This window comes from Schistocerca cancellata, chromosome 6 (genome assembly GCF_023864275.1).
Source record: "Schistocerca cancellata isolate TAMUIC-IGC-003103 chromosome 6, iqSchCanc2.1, whole genome shotgun sequence".
NCBI lineage: Eukaryota > Metazoa > Arthropoda > Insecta > Orthoptera > Acrididae > Schistocerca > Schistocerca cancellata.
The window spans coordinates 172,133,411-172,157,102 of record NC_064631.1 but is presented as its reverse complement, the minus strand read 5'-3'; the positions used below and the strand labels follow the sequence as shown (position 1 = coordinate 172,157,102).

Genomic DNA, 23,692 nt, shown 5'->3' with positions numbered 1-23,692 from the left:
TCCTGCTGAAATGTAGGGTTTTGCAGGGATCGAATGAAGGGTAGAGCCACGGGTCGTAACACATCTGAATTGTAACGTCCACTGTTCAAAGTGCCGTCAATGCGAACAAGAAGTGACCAAGACGTGTAACCAATGGCACACCATACCATCATGCCGGGTGATACGCCAGTATGGCGATGACGAATACACGCTTCCAATGTGCGTTCACCGCGATGTCGCCAAACACGGATGCGACCATTATGATGCTGTAAACAGAACCTGAATTCATCCGAAAAAATGACGTTTTGCCATTCGGGCACCGAGGTTCGTCGTTGAGTACACCATCGCAGGCGCTCCTGTCTGTGATGGAGCATCATGGGTAACCGCAGCCACGGTCTCCGAGCTGATAGTCCATGCTGCTGCAAACGTCGTCGAACTGTTTTTTTAGATGGTTGTTGTCTTACAAACGTCCCCATCTGTTCACTCAGGGATCGAGACGTGGCTACACAATCCGTTGCAGCCATGCGGATAAGATGCCTGTCATCTAGATTGCTAGTGATACGAGGCCGTTGGGATCCAGCACGGCGTTCGTATTACTCTCCTGCACCCACCGATTTCGTATTGTGCAAACAGTCATTGGATCTCGATCAACGTGAGCACCAATGTCGCTATAGTATAAACCGCAATTGCGATAGGCTACAATCCTACCTTTATCAAAGTCGGAAACGTGATGGTACGCATTTTTCCTCCTGACACGAGGCATCACAACAACGTTTCACCAGGCAACGCCGGTCAACTGCTGTTTGTGTATGACAAATCGGTATGAAACTTTCCTCATGTTAGCATATTGTAGGTGTCGCCACCGGCGCCAACCTTGTGTGAATGCTCTGAAGAGCTAATCATTTGCATATCACAGCATATTCTTCCTGTCGGTTAAATTTCGCGTATGTAGCACTTCATCTTCATGGTGTATCAATTTTACTGGCCAGTAGTGTAGACGTACTTCCTTCTTGTGAAGAAGGGGGCGGAGGAGGTCCGTTTACTTCGAATTTCTGGGAGAGCCACTAACGAGGACGATCCCCTTTCATGTAATAAGGTGTCAACAGGTCAAATGCTTTGCTGACAGGATTTTAGATACGCTATAGTTTTCGCATTGATGCTGGGAAGACGGAGAAGAAAATTTGTTAGTCACTAGGCATATAGGCTCAATGAGGTCCACACCTAGCCTGGATAAGCGCTGCTTCACCCCTATCGTTGACTTGGACCAGTAGTTTTAATCATGCTTCGTTTGATTTTAGTGTCCTCAGAGAAATGTTTGTTTTGTGTAGTACCACGCCAGGAACTTCCTTTTCTTCGCAATTTGCTTGTGGTCTTCATCTTAGAGAATCTTCGTGCTCATGCTTCCACATGATTGATCATTACAATGCCAGATGCACTCTACTAATACCACTGCATGCGTGATTACCTCCCCTCTCCCACAGTATGATCAGTAGAACTATATCTGCTGTTTCGGTGGGTGATTCCTTGAGGCAATATCTTTCTCTTCGAGTCCTCAGTACCTTGCAGTCCACTCGTATGTGTCTCAGAATACAGCTGCAGGGTGTAGCGAGGCTGATCTAAGTGCGGGGGAGGCATCTATACGCATATGTAATTTAAAGTCCTATGCCACGTTTTCCTATCCATATGTGAAGCAAATACTAGGAACTGTTGTAGGGATTTTTATATGGTTTTCAGTAATAGATGGACTTATGCGTTGGAAGGTTTGTATATTTGATTTATTTGTTGTTTTATGAGGCAAGTTGTCCTGCTATATATACTTACAAGGGAAGTATGTAATGCGACATGTCGAAACCTGAGCTCAATTTTTTTATACGGGAAGATGATGATGATGTTTGGTTTGTGGGGCGCTCAACTGCGTGGTTATCAGCGCCCGTACAATTACCCACTCTTTGCTCAGTCCAATTTCGCCACTTTCCTGGATGATGATGAAATGATGAGGACAACACAAACACCCAGTCATCTCGAGGCAGGTGAAAATCCCTGACCCCGCCGGGAATCGAACCCGGGACCCCGTGCTCGGGAAGCGAGAACGCTACCGCGAGACCACGAGCGGCGGACTTATACGGGAAGGTTCAAATGGTTCAAATGGCTCCGAGCACTATGGGACTCAACTTCTGAGGTCATTAGTCCCCTAGAACTTAGAACTAGTTAAACCTAACTAACCTAAGGACATCAAACACATCCATGCCCGAGGCAGGATTCGAACCTGCGACCGTAGCGGTCTCGCGGTTCCAGACTGCACCGCCTAGAACCGCACGGTGTATACAGGAAGAAACACCGAAAGAAACCCAGTGTCAAAATTTTAGTTGCTAAGACGTACTGCAATTTTTTTTTGTTTTTAAATTTGAGAATTGGCAAATATGTAACTTACGAGGCGGCTGCAGGAATGTACACCCCTGCCATAGCTGAGGTAAAAAGAGCGTAGCCTTGGTTGACGGCAGAATGCTAAACGGATAAGAAGGAACAACGCGATCGTAACATCTAAAGTGAATTTCAATTTCCATTGACAGTTTCTCTGACATAATATTTTTAGCAGTTACAATTCACTGGAATTTGCAACTCATTTAATTGATATAATAAAAACAGTTGCCTTAGCGGTATCGCTAGGTGTTAACAAAAGAGATAAAACTGAATTAATTTTCGTAGTGTATTTTCATATATGCTGGCTAACAGCATTTGTCTTTGGGCAGATTTCAGAGTTCCACAATAATGTAAAATCCAGTTACCTTTCAACCTTGTGAAGATGAAATGCACTGATCAGCCAGAACATAATGACCATCGAACCACTATCGATATGAACCCATCCAGGCGATAGCAGCGTCACATGGCGAGGAGTGACTGTTAGTCAGGCACACGCACAGTGCATGTAGTATCGGTGAGAGCGTTGTCCGTGTGTAGAATGGGGAAGGCGCTCTATCTACCTGAGTTTGATCGAGGGCTGATTCTGACGGCCCAGAGGTTCGGCACAAACATTTCAGAAACTGCACAACTTGTCAGGTGTTCGAGAAGTGCTGTGGTGTCTTCAACACGCGGCGAAACCAAGGTGAAACCACATCCAGATATCGTGGGCTGGATGGCCACGCCTTATCAAAATTGTCGGACGTCTAGGCTAGGCAGACTGGTAAAACGGGACTTGCGGTGAACTGTGGCGGAACTAATATCAGACTTTAATGTTGGGCAGAGGAGAAGTGCGTCTGAACACACAGTGCATCGAACGCTCTTAAAGCAGGGCCTCCGCAGTAGACGACCCATGCATGTGGCAAACTTAACACCACAAAACCGCCAACTACGACTCAAATGAGCATCTGACCATCAGCACTGGACGTTGGCGCAGCGTCAGAGCGTTGCATGCTCTGATCAATCCCGATATCTTCGTCATGATGCCGATGCGAGGGCGTGAAGCCTTCATATTCCAGGGAACACCTCCTTGGAACCTTTACTGTGGGACAGAGACAAGCTAGTGGCCTCTCCATTATGCTCTGTGGAACATTTACATGAGCATCCATGAGTCCAGTGGAGTTCATGCAGGGCACCACGACGGCCAACAAAGGAGTTTCAATTGATGTGCTGCCCCGCCAAATCACCAGACCTGAGCCAGATCGAACACATCTGAGATGTGACTGAACGTAATGTCAGAACTCATCGCCCCCCTCCGTTACATGACTTGTGTATGCAGATGCGCTGTCGAGTCCCTCCAGCGATCCACCAAGGCCTCATTGCTCCCGTGCCACGACGCGTCGCCGCTGTTATCTGTGCCTAAGGACGACATATCAGCCGTTAGGTAGGTTGTCACAATGTTCTGACTGATCAGTGTATGAACAATGTGGTATTCAATCGAAATCGTCACCCTTCTACTGAAGACCTAAATATGTATTATTTATTAGTTAATTTCTTGGACATCCATCTGAAAGATGTCGACATCTTGTTAGAAATAACGGAAATATTAGAACGAACAGAAAATAATTGACGATGCTGCGAATTGTGGGCCTCATGATGCTAATTAAAGTCCAGAAAAAAAAGCAGAACCATCCCAGCCCGAGGAAAACATGTATGGCAATAGCTTCTAGTTTCAAAAGAAAAGCTGGGGATTTTTTGTTAAACGATGGAGAGAGAAAACGCTTAAAGCTGAGCATTGTGCAAAGCCAGTTCCATGTCGTAAAATCTGAACGTGACTTGTTGAACAGTACAACGATTTACACGAAGTACGAAATACATGCCAAAATAAAACTCATAAAATTTTGAAATAGAAGCTATTTAAAGATTTTGAACTGCTCTCAAGAGTTAATGCACAGTTACCGAGGGAGATTTACGTGGCTGGGCCCCCTGAATTGCAAGTGAGACGAACGTTACTAATTATCGGGTTTCTTCGGCCCAGCTAAACAGACGCAGGAAATTATATGGGAAAGGAAGTCGCAAAATTAAGTAGGTTACTTCAGGTAAAAGAGTAGAGGAATTGTGATTGATGACTAATACTCTAGAGAAATTCAGTCGGGTTTCGTGCAAGAACTGCACGGTGTAGACCGCACTATATCATTTCAACCGAAACATAAACAAAGTCACTTTTGCATTCGATGAATGTTATGATACCTTATTGTTTCCACAGCTTCAGGAACCTCAACGCAAATTAGGACAAAAATTTCAGAGAAAGGTACTCTTTCCTTTCAAAAATCTTGTAATCGATGTATCAAATTCTCCAAAATTGAAGAGATTTATTTTCTATATTATATCCGAAACTTCTTTTTACCAGATGCAGCAAATAATTCATTGCTTTTGTTGGCTACTTGCCCTGGAGATAACAGACACCTGTGTTTACGGGGATCACGGAAAGATTCAGCGTCACGACAAAGAAATTTTTCGACACCGTAAGGAATTTTTGAGAAAATGGTGGCTGATAGCTCTTTGTCATTTCAGGTTTATCGGCGGTATAGTATTGTCTCAACTTCAGTCACTTGTACATCACCAAGTTTTACGGATCTGATCAAGGATGCCTGGTACGTAGCACAATAAGAGAACAATAGCCACGACCGTTTCTTACTCCATCCCATTTCTTTCTAAAAAAAAAAAAAAAACTATTAATTATTGTGACTTGCTCAAAATGATTAATTATCCTCTCCCAGGTGTGTCTGGTGTAAGCAATTTTTTAATTTTTTGTTTCTTGTTTTTTTAAGTAGATACTTCACTTTTTTTTTGACGATTACTTGAAATTATCAAGGAACTTTTTCATTTTTTGTAAAATACACATTTTTCAAAAACTGCCAAAAGAACTGTGCTATAGAAATTGTTATAAAATATTTCATGGCAACATATAAAACTACTGGCTGATACAAGTCATCTGTAATGTAACATCATACACTGCATCGATTTTCTTTCCTTTGGTAGTCAAGTATGTAACAATTGCATATTCAACAGTTTAGTTGACGTTATGAGCTGGAATTATTAAAAAATTAATGATTAGAGACAGTTTTGGTCCGGTTAAGTGCTTAAAATTCGTCTTTGTGCACTTTGCACTTGACGTTACGCAGCGTGACGTGCTCTTGCCGTGATTATGTCTGATTATTCGCCGATTCGAGAGCCAAGGAGTGTGGGCTGTACAAACAGGTTATGAGCCGTTCTTTGTGCGGTAAAAATGAGTTACTTTAATAATTTCTTTAAAACGAACTTGCTGTGCGCCTTAGCAACTAAAATTTTGACAGTGTATTTCTTCCGGCGTAATTCCCCTGTGCGAAAAATTTCATGTTAAGTATGTTAGGTTTCGACATGTCGCATTGGACAATTCCCCTGTTAGTGCCACCCATGCGAAGCCGAAACGGGTCGCTAGTATTACACAATATTTATTAATATGTTGATGGCATAAAACGGTCCTTACTGACTCTATTATTTGATCTGTGACAACTACTTACCTATACTGCACTAGTACTGTTGCACAGAATTTAACTAAGTTTGTACATCGTTGGCGTAAACCACAAAACTTCATACTTTAACTGACAGCCTTAAAGGAATCCAATATTCTCACGTCATTGCCTATATTGCATCAACAGTAAGAGTTAGTTATACCGTCACAGCTGCATAGCACCTTAGGATACAACATTGTTACACCAAACCCATTGATCACACTTAATTCAAAGTGTCACGACACTATCACATATTTAGCTTCACACAGATTGCTTCACGTCTAAATAAATATACCTACGAAATCGTCTGATCGCTAGCTTTCCTCTTAAATTTAACTCGGACGTGCTACACAAAGCTCTCACATACAAATTCACGTGCGCTCTTACAATAGTTGATCACGTATGGTTTTCAAGGCAATCTTAGACCATTCTCCCTGCAGAATATTTGCGTTTTCAGTTGAGGATGATGGAGACAGATGGCGGTCAAAGCATACTCGTAATTACCTGTAATGTAGACCACTAAGGCTCAATAATATTGAGATTGGTAACTGTGATTCTCGTGCTCACAAAACCAGTCCTGGACAATGAAAGCTATGTGAACGGGGCCCCTATCATCTTAGCATCGCCATGGGGAACAAACATTGTACAATGGGATTGACCTGATCAGCCAAAATAATCACATAATCCTTAGTAGTATTGTGAACTTGCAGAGTAACAATGGGATCCATGGAATCATGGAATACTACGATATTGCTGCCCAAATCAACACCGAACCCTGCCATGTTTCACTCTTGGGTCGTAAACTGAGTGAGAAGATGGAAACAGTATGAAACAAGACTCATCCGACAGATGAAATCCTTTCATTGCTGCATAATACAGGTTTCACGACTTTGGTATGACGTTTACCTGAAAAGGGCATTTGCATAGATGATGAATGGTTTTTGAGTTCGAGCTCGCCCTGAAATGCCCCGCTTGCAGTGCGCCCTTCTTGCCGTTTTGGTGCTGACAGGGTTCGGCAGTGAGATATTCAGTTCTGCGTAGACTTTTGCAGCTAACGTTCTCTTATTCTTCGTCGCACTCATCTTCAGTGACCATCAGTCACGAGCACTCAGCACAGACTTTCGTCCGCGTTGTCACTTTCCGCTTTCTCTGTATGTGGTACAAACTACCATGTTTCCGGAAGCACGCACCATAGGAACACCAACAATTTTCCCACGTTCGAACTCACTTAGCCTCGGCATAATGCACTCACTACCACACAGAACAGTGTCCTGATCACGACCGACACTTACAATGTATCGACGACTTTGCACAGGTGAAAATGCAACAGCACAAGAGGAAACCTTGGCTAGCATCTACGTTTAAGGTGGAGTATACACATCTAGCGGTTTTTACACTTTTTGTGCAACCCCTTTACATACAACTTACATAAACATACATCAGAAGGTCTGTTGTGATCATAATTATTCAAATTTGTTAGTGGAAGCGGCTATTACGCCAATTACATCAATTATGCTTGATGTAGTATTATGAAAAGAGGAAGTGGGGGAATATGCACCACTGGCATATATAGGCTGATCAGTACTACGTAAGCTATTGAGATCGAAATTAAATGACAGAATTCCGACTACTGAAAAAGCATGTAAGGTGGCGTGATCTCCTGACCTACATTTCTTACATATTCCGTCCTCACAATGGTATTCTGCACATCAAGACGCTTCATTAGAACCTAAACTCGATATGGTAGATTCAGTTTTGTATGAATTTATGTAAGCAATATGCAAATCTAATAAGTAAATCGCAAGTGATCACCAAGGTTGAGAAAGTCGAGGGTGGCGTACACAACATGACGACCACAGGAATTTTTGTTCTAAAAGAGGCAACCAGCCTGCTGGGAGGCCCGTCCCTTCAGAGGGCTGGGTCAACAACATACCTACTTCGGCTGGAGCGACCGCCCAGAGAGAGGACAGCTTTTGCTAGAGTGAAGGGATAACGACCCCATGTTCTACTTAAAAGCAAATTCTGCTACATTGTGTGGGAGCGCCAGGAAGACACAATTTTTGATGGAGTTCTCACGGAGTTCTCACAGGAGGACAGTATACACCTAACGGAGATGCTACATGATTCCGCATTGGTCCACTTAAATGAAAAGTCATTCTCCCATTTAAAAGGGCAACGCTGATTGGCGGAATATTTCTGACGCAAAGAGCCAGCAAATGATATACCCTTGCAATTTTTCCAGAAAAAGAGGCCATTCCATTGTCGCTATTGGAGCAGGAACACATAACGAGAGCGAGTGCGCTCGTACGTGTACGCAGAGAGTGAGGAACTAAGTCTCTCCTCAGTACTTCACTGGGAGAGCACGTCTGTCATTAGTGAATCGGAGCGATACACTATATTGAGTCGCTCGCAATTAAGTGTTGTTCACTGTGTTGGCCGCAATGCTTATTGTGCAGTGTGAATACGGACAGAGTACTAATTAAATGCCTGCGAGTGAATATTGAGTGGCATCGCAGTGGCCTTGTTATCTGACCCGTGTACCACACCAATAGTTAGACTAGGGGCGGATAGCAGTCCTTGACATCATCAAGGCATATGGAGAGTTTGATTGACGAAGGTCAATCCAGATAGAAAGAGATAGTTGTGTTATTTGTCAGCAGCGAGCGACGCAGGCAGCAGTCGTCGCAGCTTACGATATTGTGCGCTACAGTGTATGCGAGCCCCATCTTTCCTCCCTAACAGTAGATTCCATTACGTTTCTCATGTGACAGCCTTGACCGTAACTAGAAAAGTTACTCAAGTTGTTTAGGTGTGGTTCTCAGCCGTTCTGCTTAGTAAATAACATTCTTAAACAAAAGGGAGAAAAGCCCCTTTCCATGCTTTGTAAAATAATAGCATTCCTATCCATAAGAAGCAATCTACTTTCCAAAAAGTGCCAGGAAATTTATTATTTTATAAGAAAAAGTTTCACTTGATTTCCAGGAATTTTTTGCAATAAAGAATATTTTTCATTCACTTAATGTTTTTCTTATACTAACTAGGAATACTCCAGTACCCAAGTATTCCACTAGTTACGTAAGAATGTAGAATATTTTTGTGTCATTTCCTTACAATGGACGACTCCAGAAGATATTTGTTGCTGAATGTTTTTCAAGCAGTTCTTGTTGGTACATTAGGAGCATCTGTCTGACTTCAGTAGTAGTGTGAGATGGAAATTGTTTCTTGCAGGAGCCAAAGGGTACCTGATGGATCAATCCATTGCGCAACTTGACAAAATAAAACGCACACACTCACAAGAAGGTTGTGCATGAATGTGCAAATCTTGACAAGTATTAGATTTTTGCAGTCAATAACACAAATAACACGAATTACAAAAGAATTTCTGAATGAAAACCTAAGATCAAAGCTGCTGGCAAGCGGAAGTCATATTTTTGATAATTTCTGTAGTAGGACCTGTTAAATATTGTCTGTAACCTTTCTTTCTGAAGAAAAATTAATGTCGTTCCTTCCATTTATATCTCAAAACGTAGAAATACAATGTGGTAACTTATACACTCGCTCCAATATCTACCAAGTTTAAGTTGGTATGGTTGCGAAGTCATACTGCGAGAGAGAGTCACAAGTTGCTAATTTAATTAATTTTGCAATGAATTTCAATTAGTTATATTTATTAGGTGGTGCTAACACTGTTTACCTTTCCAAATTTATTTAGTAACTTGTCGAAATTCTACTTTCAGACCTACAAAGCAGTTTAAAACCGTTTCGGTGCAGGATTCTCCTCACCGGAGGAGGAACACCCCTCTGAAGATGTCTAGCGCAGCTCTGGACGGAACGTTAGGAGCTGAAGAGTTTCATGGACCACGATCTTACATCCCGGAAGGTTTACCAGAAGATATGTCATCCGGTCGTGAAAGCCTTCATACTTTGACACTGTACCACACAAGCGGCAGGTAGTAAAATTGCGTGATTATGGAATATCGTCTCAGTTACGTGACTGGATTTGCGATTTCCTGTCAGAGACGTCACAGTTCGTAGTAACTGACGAAAAGTCATGGAGTAAAACGGAAGTGATTTCAGGCGTTCCCCAAGGTAGTGTTATAGACCCTTTGCAGTTCCTTATCTATATAAACGATTTTGGAGGGAATCTTCGGTTGTTTGCATATGACGCTGTCGTTTATCGACTAATAAAGTCATCAGAAGATCAAAACAAACTGCAAAACGGTTTAGAAAAGATATCTGAATGGTGCGAAAAGTGGCAGTTGACCCTAAATAACGAAAAGTGTGAGGTCATCCACATGAGTACTGAAAGGAACTCGTTAAACTTCGGTTACACGATAAACCAGTCTAAGCTAAAAGCCGTAAATTCAACTAAGTACCTAGGTATTTCAATTACGAACAACTTAAATTGGAAAGAATAGATAGAAAATGTTATGGGGAAGGCTAACCAAAGGCTGCGTTTTATTGGCAGGACACGTAGAAAATGTAACAGACCTACTACGCTTGTCCGTCCTCTTTTAGAATACTGCTGCGCGCTGTGGGATCCTTACCAAGCAGGACTGACGGAGTACATCGAAAAACTTCAAATAAAGGCAGCACGTTTTGTATTATCGCGAAATATGAGAGAGAGTGTCACAGAAATGATACGGGATTTGGGCTGGAAATCATTAGAAGAAAGGCGTTTCGCGTTGCGACGGAATCTTCTCACGAAATTCCTACCACAAACTTTCTCCTCCGAATGCGAAAATATTTTGTTGACACGGACCTACATAGGGCGGAACGATCACCTAGATAAAACAAGCCGCGCGGTCTGAGGCGCTGCAGTCATGGAGTGGGCGGCTGATTGCGGCGGAGGTTCGAGTCCTCCCTCGGGCATGGGTGTGTGTGTTTGTCCTTAGGATAATTTAGGTTAAGTAGAGTGTAAGCTTAGGGACTGATGACCTTAGCAGTTAAGTCCCATAAGATTTCACACACATTTGAACACACACACACACACACACATATATATATATATATATATATATATATATATAATAAGGGTAATCAGAGCTCGTACGGAAAGATATAGGTGTTCATTCTTTCCGCACGCTATACGAGATTGGATTAATAGAGAATTTTGAAGGTGATTCAATGAACACTCTGCCAGGCACTTAAATGTGTTTTGCAGATTATCCATGTAGATGTAGATGTACTGTCTCCAGAATGGCTATGTAGGGAAGAGTTACCGATGGCTGCAGCTGACAAGCAGTTCTCTGGGACAGCTCATGGAATTGCAGTCACTGAATGAGACTGAATGCTCAAGAAAGTTCTAGTAATTCACAGGAATCTGTTCGTTGGTACTCACTCTGTCGAACTGATCTCGTGTCCTCTTCGCCAGTGGTGGGCAGACGCTTGCTGTAGTGTACGGGCACGGCTTCGTTCACGTCGCCCAGTTCGGAGTTGGCTAGTGACGTCACGGAGGTGAAGTGCCTCGGCTGCCGGAGCTTAGTGCGATCCACGTCCACTGTAGCGCCGTCCGTGGACCCGTGTGGCTCGCCCTTGAGCGGCTTCAACTCGCTGGCGACGGGTCGGCGCTCGGCGTGCCACTCCAGCGGGTGGAAGAGGAGGCTGCCCACGGGTCCGTGCATGGCCACGGCTCCCAGAACCATCATGGTGCCGGTGAAGCCGTAGTTCTCCAGCAGGAAACGCACCACGTGCGGCATCGCCATCTGGCCAACGTTTCCACCCGACATGTACATGCCGACGGCACGACCTCGCGCCTTCAAGAAGTACGTTTTCACTACTATGAAGCCGGAGGGAGCGACCAGCCCAAAGCCGAGACCTGTCGAAAGTGAGCTGAACATAAGTACGTTTCCCGAACCCTGTAGTCCCACCAATATCAAAAAACATTATTTACAAAATTTTGACATAATTAACGCTCATTATCAGGTGGCGCAGTGGTTAGACACTGGACTCGCATTCGGGAGGACGACGGTTCAATCCCGCGTCCGGCCATCCTGATTTAGGTTTTCCGTGATTTCCCTAAATCACTCCAGGCAAATGCCGGGATGGTTCCACTGAAAGGGCACGGCCGACTTCCTTCCCCATCCTTCCCTAATCCGATGAGACCGATGACCACGCTGTCTGGTCTCCTTCCCCAAACAACCAACTTAACGCTCATTATCATAGTAAGGATGGTCGAAGTAGAGAGGATATAAAATGTAGACTGGCAATGGCAAGGAATGCGTTTCTGATGAAGAAACATTTGTTAACATCGAGTATAGATTTAAATGTCAGGAAGTCGTTTCTGAAAATATTTGTATGGAGTGTAGCCATGTATGGAAGTGAAACATGGACGATAAATAGTTTGGACAAGAAGAGAATAGAAGCTTTGGAAATGTGGTGCTACAGAAGAATGCCGAAGATTAGATGGGTAGATCACGTAACTAATGAGGAGGTACTGAATAGAATTGTGGAGAAGAGGAGTTTGTGGCACAACTTGACTAGAAGAAGGGATCGGTTGGTAGGACATGTTCTGAGACATCGAGGGATAACCAGTTCAGTATTGGAGGGCATCGTGGAGGGTAAAAATCGTTGAGGGAGACCAAGAGACGAATACACTAAGCAGATTCAGAAGGATGCAGGCTGCAGTAGTACTGGGAGATGAAGAAGCTTGCACAGGATAGAGTAGCATGGAGAGCTACATCAAACCAGTCTCAGGACTGAAGACCACAACAACAACATCATAGTAAGCAAACCATACAAGAAAGAATTGGTAAAACCTTAGCGCTCAGTTGTTTTAAGTTGGTCATTTCATTTTGGAATATAATTTTAAAATTTATTTCTCAAAACTAATATTACGTAACGAACAAAGAATGTGAGATGAAACTGGCAAAAAGTAAACCATCAGTATGTTTTAAGGAGGTGGTTCAGAACTTCTGGGATATACAGTTCTGAACTACCCATCATTTCATGCTATACATTTGAAAGCATAATCTTCTTTTGCACAGACATAATTCCACATCTAGTAGGTGCCGTGAACGTATAATGCCTAAAACAAGTTATAGTCCAAAATAAGAAGCAAAACTGGTTCTAAATTTTAAATAAATTGTCTGTCAAAACTATAAACTGCCCCATTGGTTTCAAATCCAAACTACTCATAAGAGCAGTAGTGCATAATTAATATTACAATAGCTTTAGACATACTTGGCAACGACCTTATGACAATGGATACACTGGTTCCCGTCAGATCACCGAAGTTAAGCGCTGTCGGGCGTGGCCGACACTTGGATGGGTGACCATCCGGGCCACCATGCACTGTTGCCATTTTTCGGGGATCACTCGGCCTCGTGATGCCGATTGAGGAGCTACTCGACCGAATAGTAGCGGCTCCGGTCAAATAAAACCATCGTAACGACTGGGAGAACGGTGTGCTGACCACATGCCCCTCCTATCCACATCATCAGCTGAGGATCACACGGCGGTCGGATGGTCCAGATGGGCCAATTGTGGCCTGAAGACGGAGTGCTTTTTTTTAGACATAATTTCACTGTCAATGATCTCCTAAAATCATGAAGCACATTCTCTGAGCCGACCCTATAAATGTCTCCCACAACGCATTACGTTCATAGAAGCACCTCAGCGTACCACTAGATGTCTCTTTACTGCAACGGCATCGGTGATTTCATGTTAAAGGCACGGGTACTTCAACAAAAAATAAAATGGAAGTTGCAACCGAAAACCACTGGTACCGAAAGGGTAAACAATATCGCTACTTCAGGAGATGGAAGTAACTAATATTGATCTATTCTGTTTGCCATAAAAGATTTCATGAAAGCCTGGAAACACAAAATCAGTCATGTTGTTTATAAAATTAAGAGCGAATAATCAGGATAAACAATTCAGTTGTTGTCAAAGAGCAAGAATTGTATAAGAAGCTGACTAGCGCAGAAAAAGATGGCATTTATCGCTAAAAGTAGTCTACCGTATGTAGATAAGGACTTCAGTCGATACTAACAAAAAAATTATAAAACCGTCGTATCTGTCTGTTTGTGTATTAGAATACGCTGATCCCCAAAATTAATTGACGAATTTTTGTGGGTATTTTGCAGGTACCGTGAGAGTAATTTGGAACAGCATATATGCTTTATTTCATCAAAACTGGACTGCGAAAGCATATACCGTGGTTTAAAATTTTATCTAAAAACATCATGTCTGTCTATTTGTCTGTTTGAACAAGCTAATTTCCAAGAGTACTACTCGAATTTTCATGGGGTTTTCAAAGTTAACGGGAGCTTAGCTTGAGGCAACATACAGGCTTTACTTCATCAAAATCGGATCACGCAAAAAAACATATCGTAATTTATTATTTTATATACATGAATGTGTGTTTGTTTGTGCCTTTTCGCGTCTAACCGCGGAAACGATTTTGATAAAATGTAGTACGGATGTTGCTTGAACACCGAGGAAGAACATAGGCTACTTAAGAAAGCAGTATTAGGTATTTATTGATTTGTAGAATATTACGCCAATTAGGTAAATATAGTTAATCTTTGGAAAAGCTATTTCTTCTTTCACTTTTGAACATCATATTAGTGAAAACGCTTTTGCTGATTGGTATGTACTACACAGTAAGTTCCAACATAATGTATACAATACTTATCTGTCCTCAAGGTGTTTTATCCATACTTCCATACTATAAGAGGAAGACTGCACTGTAGTTCCGTCTCTAAATTGTCCCACAGCCGGCCGCGGTGGTCTAGCGGTTCTAGGCGCGCAGTCCGGAACCGCGCGACTGCTACGGTCGCAGGTTCGAATCCTGCCTCGGGCATGGATGTGTGTGATGTCCTTAGGTTAGTTAGGTTTAAGTAGTTCTAAGTTCTAGGGGACTGATGACCACAGTCGTTAAGTCCCACAGTGCTCAGAGCCATTTGAACCATTTTTTTTTGTCCCACAGATGACAAAATGGTAGATATCGAAATAGACGACAGAGGGATAGAGAAACAATTAAAATCGCTCAGAAGAGGAAAGGCCGCTGGACCTCATGGGATACCAGTTCGATTTTACACAGAGTACGCGAAGGAACTAGCCCCCCTTCTTGCAGCGGTGTACCGTAGGTCTCTAGAAGAGCGTAGCGTTCCAAAGGATTGGAAAAGGGCACAGGTCATCCTTGTTTTTAAGAAGGGACGTCGAACAGATGTGCAGAACTATAGACCTATATCCCTAACGTCAATCAGTTGTAGAATTTTGGAACACACATTATGTTCGAGTATAATGACTTTTCTGGAGACTAGAAATCTACTCTGTAGGAATCAGAATGGGTTTCGAAAAGACGATCGTGTGAAACACAGCTCGCGCTATTTGTCCACGAGACTCAGAGGGCCATAGACACGGGTTAACGGGTAGATGCCGTGTTTCTTGACTTCCGCAAGGCGTTAGATACAGTTCCCCACAGTCGTTTAATGAACAAAGTAAGAGCATATGGACTATCAGACCAATTGTGTGATTGGATTGAAGAGTTCCTAGATAACAGAACGCAGCATGTCATTCTCAATGGAGAGAAGTCTTCCGAAGTAAAAGTGATTTCAGGTGTGCCGCAGGGGAGTGTCATAGGAGCGTTGCTATTCACAATATACATAAATGACCTTGTGGATAACATCGGAAGTTCACTGAGGCTTTTTGCAGATGATGCTGTGGTGTATCGAGAGGTTGTAACGATGGACAATTGTACTGAAATGCAGGAGGATCTGCAGCGAATTGACGCATGGTGCAGGGAATGGCAATTGAATCTCAATGTAGACAAGTGTAATGTGCTGCGAATACATAGAAAGATAGATCCCTTATCATTTAGCTACAGAATAGCAGGTCAGCAACTGGAAGCAGTTAATTCCATAAATTATCTGGGAGTACGCATTAGGAGTAATTTATAATGGACTGATCATATAAAGTTGATCGTTGGTAAAGCAGATGCCAGACTGAGATTCATTGGAAGAATCCAAAGGAAATGCAATCCGAAAACAAAGGAAGTAGGTTACAGTACCCTTGTTCGCCCATTGCTTGAATACTGCTCAGCAGTGTGGGATCCGTACCAGATAAGGTTGATATAAGAGATAGAGAAGATCCAACGGAGAGCAGAGCGCTTCGTTACAGGATCATTTAGTAATCGCGAAAGCGTTACGGAGATGCTAGATAAACTCCAGTGGAAGACTTTGCAGGAGAGATGCTCAGTAGCTTGGTACGGGCTTTTGTTGAAGTTTCGAGAACGTACCTTCACCGACGAGTCAAGCAGTATATTGCTCCCTCCTATGTATATCTCGCGAAGAGACCATGAGGATAAAAACAGAGAGATTAGATCCCACACAGAGGCATAAAGACAATCTTTCAGTCCACGAACAATACGAGACTGGAATAGAAGGGAGAACCGATAGAGGTACTCAAAGTACCCTCCGCCGCACACCGTCGGGTGGCTTGCGGCGTATTGATGTAAATGTAGATGTAGATAATGTAATACGCGCGAAAAAGTGAAGAGTTTGTGAAGTAGAAGACAAAACACATTTTTTCACATCACTGAAAATAAATTATGTTAAAAAATTATTAAATTTGTTGTATATTGTAACGTTGTATAATGCATGGCTACTTCAGTAGCACACTACATAGATGCGCGTACCTGACAAGACCCCTTCACATGCACTGATCTGCAGCATCACGGATACATACCACGTCATCATGTTTGCTGTTACTTAGGGGAGGAGGGGCATCCGGTCATTGTGCTACGCTTACCTGAAAATACAGACATGCGAGAGCAGCTGACGTTATTGCACGTACAATAGCTTACTTGCTTTCCATCACTCGTCATAAGAGAACTACTCATATGCGAGCATAGCTGCGAGTATTAGCTACATACATATAATTTGAAACCTTTAGGAAACCCTCCTACATTTTCGCTGTTCATGCTGCATAACTTCAGCATCGGAAATGATTATTTAATTTAACTTAATTTTTTATTTCTTTACTACAAACTCCATTCGCAGCACATTTTGGCCCAGTGACATGGTGCATTGTCATCCATCTACATCTACATCTACGTGATTACTCTGCTATTCACAAAGTGCCTGGAAGAGGGTTCAAAGAACCACCTTCATGCTGTCTCTCTACCGTTCCACTCTCGAACGGCACGCGGGAAAAACGAGCACTTAATTTTTCCGTGCGAGCCCTGATTTCTCTTATTTTATCGTGATGATCATTTCTCCCTGTGTAGGTGGTTGTCAATAGAATGTTTTCGCAATCGGAGAAGAAAACTGGTGTTTGAAATTTCATGAGAAGATCCCGTCGCAACGAAAAACACCTTTGTTTTAATGACTGCCACTCCAATTCACATGTCATGTCCGTGACACTGTCTCCCCTATTTCGCGATAATACAAAACGAGCTGCCCTTCTTTGTACCTTTTCCATGTCATCCGTCAGTCGCACCTAATAAGGATCCCACACCGCACAACAGTACTCCAGAATAGGGCGGACAAGCGTAGAATAAGCAGTCTCTTTGGTAGACCTGTTGCACCTTCTAAGTATTCTGCCAATGAATAGCAGTCTTTGGTTTGCTCTACCCACAATATTATCTATGTGATCGTTCTAATTTAGGTTATTTGTAATCGTAATCCTTAAGTATTTAGTTGAATTTACAGTCCTCAGTTTTGTGTTACTTATCGAATAATCGAAATTTAGTTGATTTCTTTTAGTAATCATGTGAATAACTTCACAATTTTCTTTATTCAGGGTCAATTGCCGCTTTTCGCACCATACAGATTCCTTATCTAAATCATTTTGCAAGTCGTTTTCATCATCTGATGACTTTACAAGACGGTAAATGACTGCATCATTTGCAGACAATCTAAGACGGTTACTCAAATTGTCTCCCATGTCGTTAATATAGATCAGGAACAATAGAGGGCCTATAACACTTCCTTGGGGGACGCCGGATATTACTTCTGTTTTACTCGATGACTTTCCGTCTATTGCTACGAACTGTGACCTTTCTGACAGGAAATCGCGAGTCCAGTCGCACAACTGAGGCGCTACTCCCTAGGCACGCAGTTTGATTAGAAGACGCATGTGAGGAACGGTGTCGAAATCCTTCTGGAAATCTAAAAATATGGAATCAATTTGACATCCTTGTGGATAGCACTTATTACTTCATGAGTATAAAGAGCTAGTTGTGTTTCACAAGAACGATATTTTCTGAATCCGTGCTGACTGCATGTCAATAAATCGTTTTCTTCGAGGTACTTGATAATGTTCGAATACAGTATATGTTCTAAAACCCTACTGCAAATCGATACAGGCCTGTAATCCAGCGGATTACTCCTACTTGCATTTATGGGTATGGTGTGACTTGAGCAATTTTCCAGTCTTTAGGTACGTATCTTTCTGTGAGCGGGTTGTAGTATATAATTTCTAAATATGGAGCTATTTTATCAGCATACTCTGGGAGGAACCTGACTGGTATACAATCTGGACCGGAGGCCTTGCCTTTATTAAGTGATTTAAGCTGCTTTGTTACACAGAGGATATGTACTTTTATGTTTCTCATCTTGGCAGTCGTTCTTGATTGGAATTCAGGAATATTTACTTCGTCTTCTTTGGTGAAGAAGTTTCGTAAAACCGTGTTTAATAACTTAATAACAGTGGCACTGTCATCACTGACTTCACCGTTGTTATCGCGGAGTGAAGGTATTGATTGTGCCTTGCCACTGGTGTGCTTTATATATGACCAGAATCTCTCTGGGTTTCCGAGACATAATTTCGTTGTGGATATTATGAAAAGCATCTCCCATTGAAGTACGCGCCATATTTCGAACTTCTGTAAAACTTTGCCAATCTTCGGGAGTTTGCGTTCTTTAAAATTTGGCATGCCTTTTTTTCGTTGCTTCTGCAACTACGCTCTGACCCGTTTTGTGTACCATGGGGGATCAGTACCATCACTTATTAATTCATGTGGTATATATCTGTCAGTTGCTGTTGATACTATCTCTTTGAAAACATTCCACAACTTTTCTACACTTACATGATCAGATCGGAAGGAGTAAAGACTGTCTCTTAAAAAGGCATTAAGAGCATTTTCATTAGCTTTTTTAAATAGATATACTTTGCGTTTCTTTTTGATGGTTGTAGGTGTTACGGTATTCAGCCTAGCAGCAACTGCCTTGCGGTCGCTAATCCCTGTATTCGGCACAACACTCACTATTTGTCCAGGATTATTTGTTGCTAAGAGGTCAAGTATGCTTTCGCAACCATTTACGCTTCGAGTGGGCTCATGAACTAATTTTTTTTTCTGAGAAAGCATTAAGTACAATTTCGGATGATGTTTTATGCCTGCCGCCGGCTTTAAACGTATAATTTTTCCGGCATATCGAGGGTAGATTGAAATCACCACCGACTATAATTATATGAGTGGGGTACTTATTTTAAATGAGACTCAAGTATCCTTTGAACTGTTCAGTAACTATGTCTTCTGAGTCGGGGGTCGGTAAAACGATCCAGTTAATAGTTTAGTTCGATTGTCAGGTATAACTTCTACCCATACAATTTCACACGAACTATCTACTTCAGTTTCGCTACAAGGTGAACTACCTCTGAAAGCAATAAATACTCCACCATCAACTGTATTTAATCTATCCTTTCTGAACACTGTTAGATCGTTTGAAAAAATTTCGGCTGAACTTATTTCCTGCTTTAGCCAGCTCTCTGTACCTACAACTATTTGAGCTTCAGTGCTTTCTGTGAGGGCTTGGAGCTCTGGTTCTTTCCCCACACAGCTACAACAACTTACAAAACCAATCGTTTCTACAACTACCTTACTGTGTTTTACCTGCCCACTTTCTGACGGACGCCCCTTCTGTGGTTCCCTGAGACCCTCTAACCTAAAAAACCGCCCAGTCCCTTCCACACCGCCCCCGCTACACGTGTAGCCGCCTCCTGTGTGTAGTGGACTCCTGACCTATTAAGCGAAACCCGGAAACCCACCACCCGATGGCGCAAGTCAAGGAATCTGCATCCTACACGGTCACAGAACCGCCTGAACCTCAACTCGGCTCTGCACCAAAGGACCACAATCGGTTCTATAGACGATGCTGCAGATGGTGAGCTCTGCCTTAATCTCGGAGACAAGACTGGCAGTCTTTACCGTTTCCGCTAGCCGCCCGAAACCAGACAGAACCTGCCTCGATCCAAAGCGACACACGTCATTAGTACCGACATGAGCCACCACCTGCAGTTGGCTGCACCGTGTACTCTTCATAGGTCCCGGAAGCCCCATTACCACATTCGGAATGACTCCCCCCCGGGATGCACATAGAGTGCACACTGGCTGCCTTCCCTTCCTTGGCAGCCATGTTCCTAAGGGGCTCCATTACGCGCCAATCGTTGGAGCTCCCAACTACCAGCAAACCCACCCTCTGCGAATACCCAGACCTTGTGGGCCGATAAGCTTCCTCTGGAATGGGGTGGACGACTGCATCCGGTTCAGAGACATCGTCAGCGAGACAACGCCCGAAACCTGTTCGTCAAACGAACCGGGGAGGTCCTACGATCGGTCCCTCGGAAAGTTTTTCGCTGCCTGCCAGACTTTGGAATGACCTCCCACTCGACCACGGGTGAGAGGTCAACCTCAGTGCAGGCAGTACCCGGGGAGGTCACAGTAGTGGACCGATCGGAGGACACGTGGGACGTGCTCGACCTCCCTCGCAACCCCGCGTCCGGTCCCCCACAGTGACGCCCCTTGGCAGCAGCCTCAAGCTGTGTGACGGAAGCCAACGCAGCCCGCAGCTGTGAGCGATGGGTCGCCAGCTCAGCTCGCATCTGGACACAACAATCACAGTTCCTATCCATTAATGCACTCCTCCTGTTTGAAGCTCGTAAAAATATGTAACAAGCGAACGGTGTACTCGCCTTAGCAGTAGCAGGAACTAGCGATGCGATCTCGCCGACGGTCTAACTGACCATCTCGTCTGGGAATATTCAGTCCATGAATGGCTACAAATGGTCTCCAAACTGCCGCATGTAACCATTTCCAATCAATGAACGATTCACTTGGGCCAGAGGAAAGAGTCCATGCAACTACAGCTCACACCATTATGGAGCCACCACCAGCTTGCACAGTGCCTTGTTGACAACTTAGGTCCATGGCTTCGTAGGTTCTGCGCCACACATGAACCCTACCATCAGCTCTTGCCAACCGAAATCGGAGTTCATCTGACCAGGACACGGCCTTCCAGTCGTCTAGTGTCAAACCGACCTTGTCACGAGCCCAAGAGAGGCGCGGCAGGCGATGTCGTGCTGTTAGCAAAGGCACTGGCGTCGCTTGTCTGCTGCTATAGCGCATTAACGCCGAAAGTCGCCTCACTGTCCTAACGGATACTTCTGTGGTACGTCCCACATTGATTTCTGAGGTTATTTCACACAGTGTTGCTTGTCTCTTAGCAGTGACAACTCTACACAAACGCCGCTGCACTCGGTCGTTAAGTGAAGGCCGTCGGCCACTTCGTCGTCCGTGGTGAGAAGAAATGCCTGAAATTTTGTGCTCTCGGCACACTTTTGACACAGTGGATCTTGGAATGCTGAACTCCCTAACGACTTCAGAAATGGAACATCCCATGCGTCTAGCTCCAACTACCATTCCGCTTGCACCTCCGCTAATTCGTCGTACGGCCGCAGTCACGCCGGAAACAATTTCACATGAATCACCTAAGTATAAATGGCAGCTCCGCCAATGCACAGACATCTCTACACGTTTCGTATTAGGCATATGGTCGTGTTTATTTCGTAACGAAGCGTTTTCCCTAAATAGAACTCATATAGAAGAGTCCGATAGGAGCAAAATAAATCAGAATATAAACCGAGAAGGCCTTTAATGGAGGTTCGCAGTTGGTTGCAAAAACAATCACATGAATTACTTACAGAAGAATGGAACCAGACTACTCCACTGTAAAATGTAAATGTAAATGCCGTGTGGCTAGGGCCTCCCGTCGGGTAGAGCGTTCACATGGTGCAAGTCCTTCGAGTTGACGTCACTTCGGCGACTTGCGTGTCGAGGAGATGAAATGATGATGATAAGGACAACACAACATCCATACCCTGAGCGGATAAAATCTCCGACCCACCCGGGAATCGAACCCAGGCCGTTAGGTAAGACATTCCATCGCGCTGACCAGCTACCAGGGGCAGACTACTACACTGTGATGAATATAATTAGAAATGTTGTGGTATAGAGGAACACTGAGGATTAGATGGGTATATTTAGTAACTGACATGTAGTTACCGAACAGAATTGAGGAAAAAGAAAAATTATGGTTTGTTGGATAGTACACCTGAGGCAAGGTATAATAGTAAATTTGGTAAAGGAGCGAAGTGTGTGGGTTAATAATGGTAGAAAGAAGTCGACACACGATTACAGTGTCCAGATTCTATTGGACGTATGTATCAGTAGTTATGCTGAGATGAAGATTTGCACAGGATAGACTAACCTGGAAAGCAGCATCAAACCAGCTGAAAGTAACATACCTCATGCTGTCAATCCAAGACGGAGTAGAACATCGTTTAGACTTGAGCCAAATGACCTCACTTCTGAGAGAGATCATCGATCTAATAAATACGCATGTCATACTTAAGGCCCGTTATTGCTCTTATAATACTCTCTAAGCATCGAATCTTAAAAATCTGCAAGCTAATGCCAGTCTGAGAATGTCACATGACTACGAAGAACGCATTAGTAAAAGCAAATGGTGCCGAGGACATGTAGCTTAGGCCAATTACAATCGGAAAATACTAACGTGGCCCTGTGAGTCATCGTTCAACCTGTTTACAACAACAGATAAGTCACATCTATCGCAGACGTTCAAAATGAAAACTAAATTTCGACGTGGCAGCGTCTTGGTGACGGTTACATGTCGGTCGAATTACAGCAAGAATTTTGTAGGGACCCAATCATCCATAGGTATCCAGCAGTAGTACTCACGTGAGGGCTTGCGCAAATAAAATATGTTATCATTTAGTTTAATTTTTATTGTATGGTTCTGGACTAGCCTTCCATTATGTCCAGTATGGTCGCCTCCCACAGGGTAAAATAACTCTTTTCGAAATAATACCACTGCTAAGGACTTGTAATATGCCTTGTTGTATTATATGCTTCGGAAGACAATTATCAAGAAAAATGTTCTCTACTAAACTTTTGATGTCGGAATTCACATATCTTCTTGTCGTCTAATGAACATGTGGTTGAAGTTAAACAGTGTCCCTGGCACTTTATTCACCAAATGCATCATTTTCGATGACTATCAGTATCTTTTAGAGGATAAACTCCACTGCATTCATTTAGAATCATCTTTAAGCAAACAGACTACTCTACTGTGTGACGAATTACATAAAACTGGTGTTACTAATACACTCCTGGAAATGGAAAAAAGAACACATTGACACCGGTGTGTCAGACCCACCATACTTGCTCCGGACACTGCGAGAGGGCTGTACAAGCAATGATCACACGCACGGCACAGCGGACACACCAGGAACCGCGGTGTTGGCCGTCGAGTGGCGCTAGCTGCGCAGCATTTGTGCACCGCCGCCGTCAGTGTCAGCCAGTTTGCCGTGGCATACGGAGCTCCATCGCAGTCTTTAACACTGGTAGCATGCCGCGACAGCGTGGACGTGAACCGTATGTGCAGTTGACGGACTTTGAGCGAGGGCGTATAGTGGGCATGCGGGAGGCCGGGTGGACGTACCACCGAATTGCTTAG

At 43.5% G+C, this 23,692-nt stretch overlaps 1 protein-coding gene across 1 annotated transcript in view; it reads right to left on the bottom strand.

The window, feature by feature from the left end:
* Window positions 1-23,692, bottom strand: part of LOC126191458 (monocarboxylate transporter 1-like) — a 128,425-nt gene that overhangs the window by 19,993 nt on the left and 84,740 nt on the right. Inside the window, exon 5 of the mRNA XM_049932335.1 lies at window positions 11,272-11,748. Coding sequence (XP_049788292.1) covers window positions 11,272-11,748 — 477 coding nt within the window. The remainder of the gene's footprint in view (window positions 1-11,271; window positions 11,749-23,692) is intronic.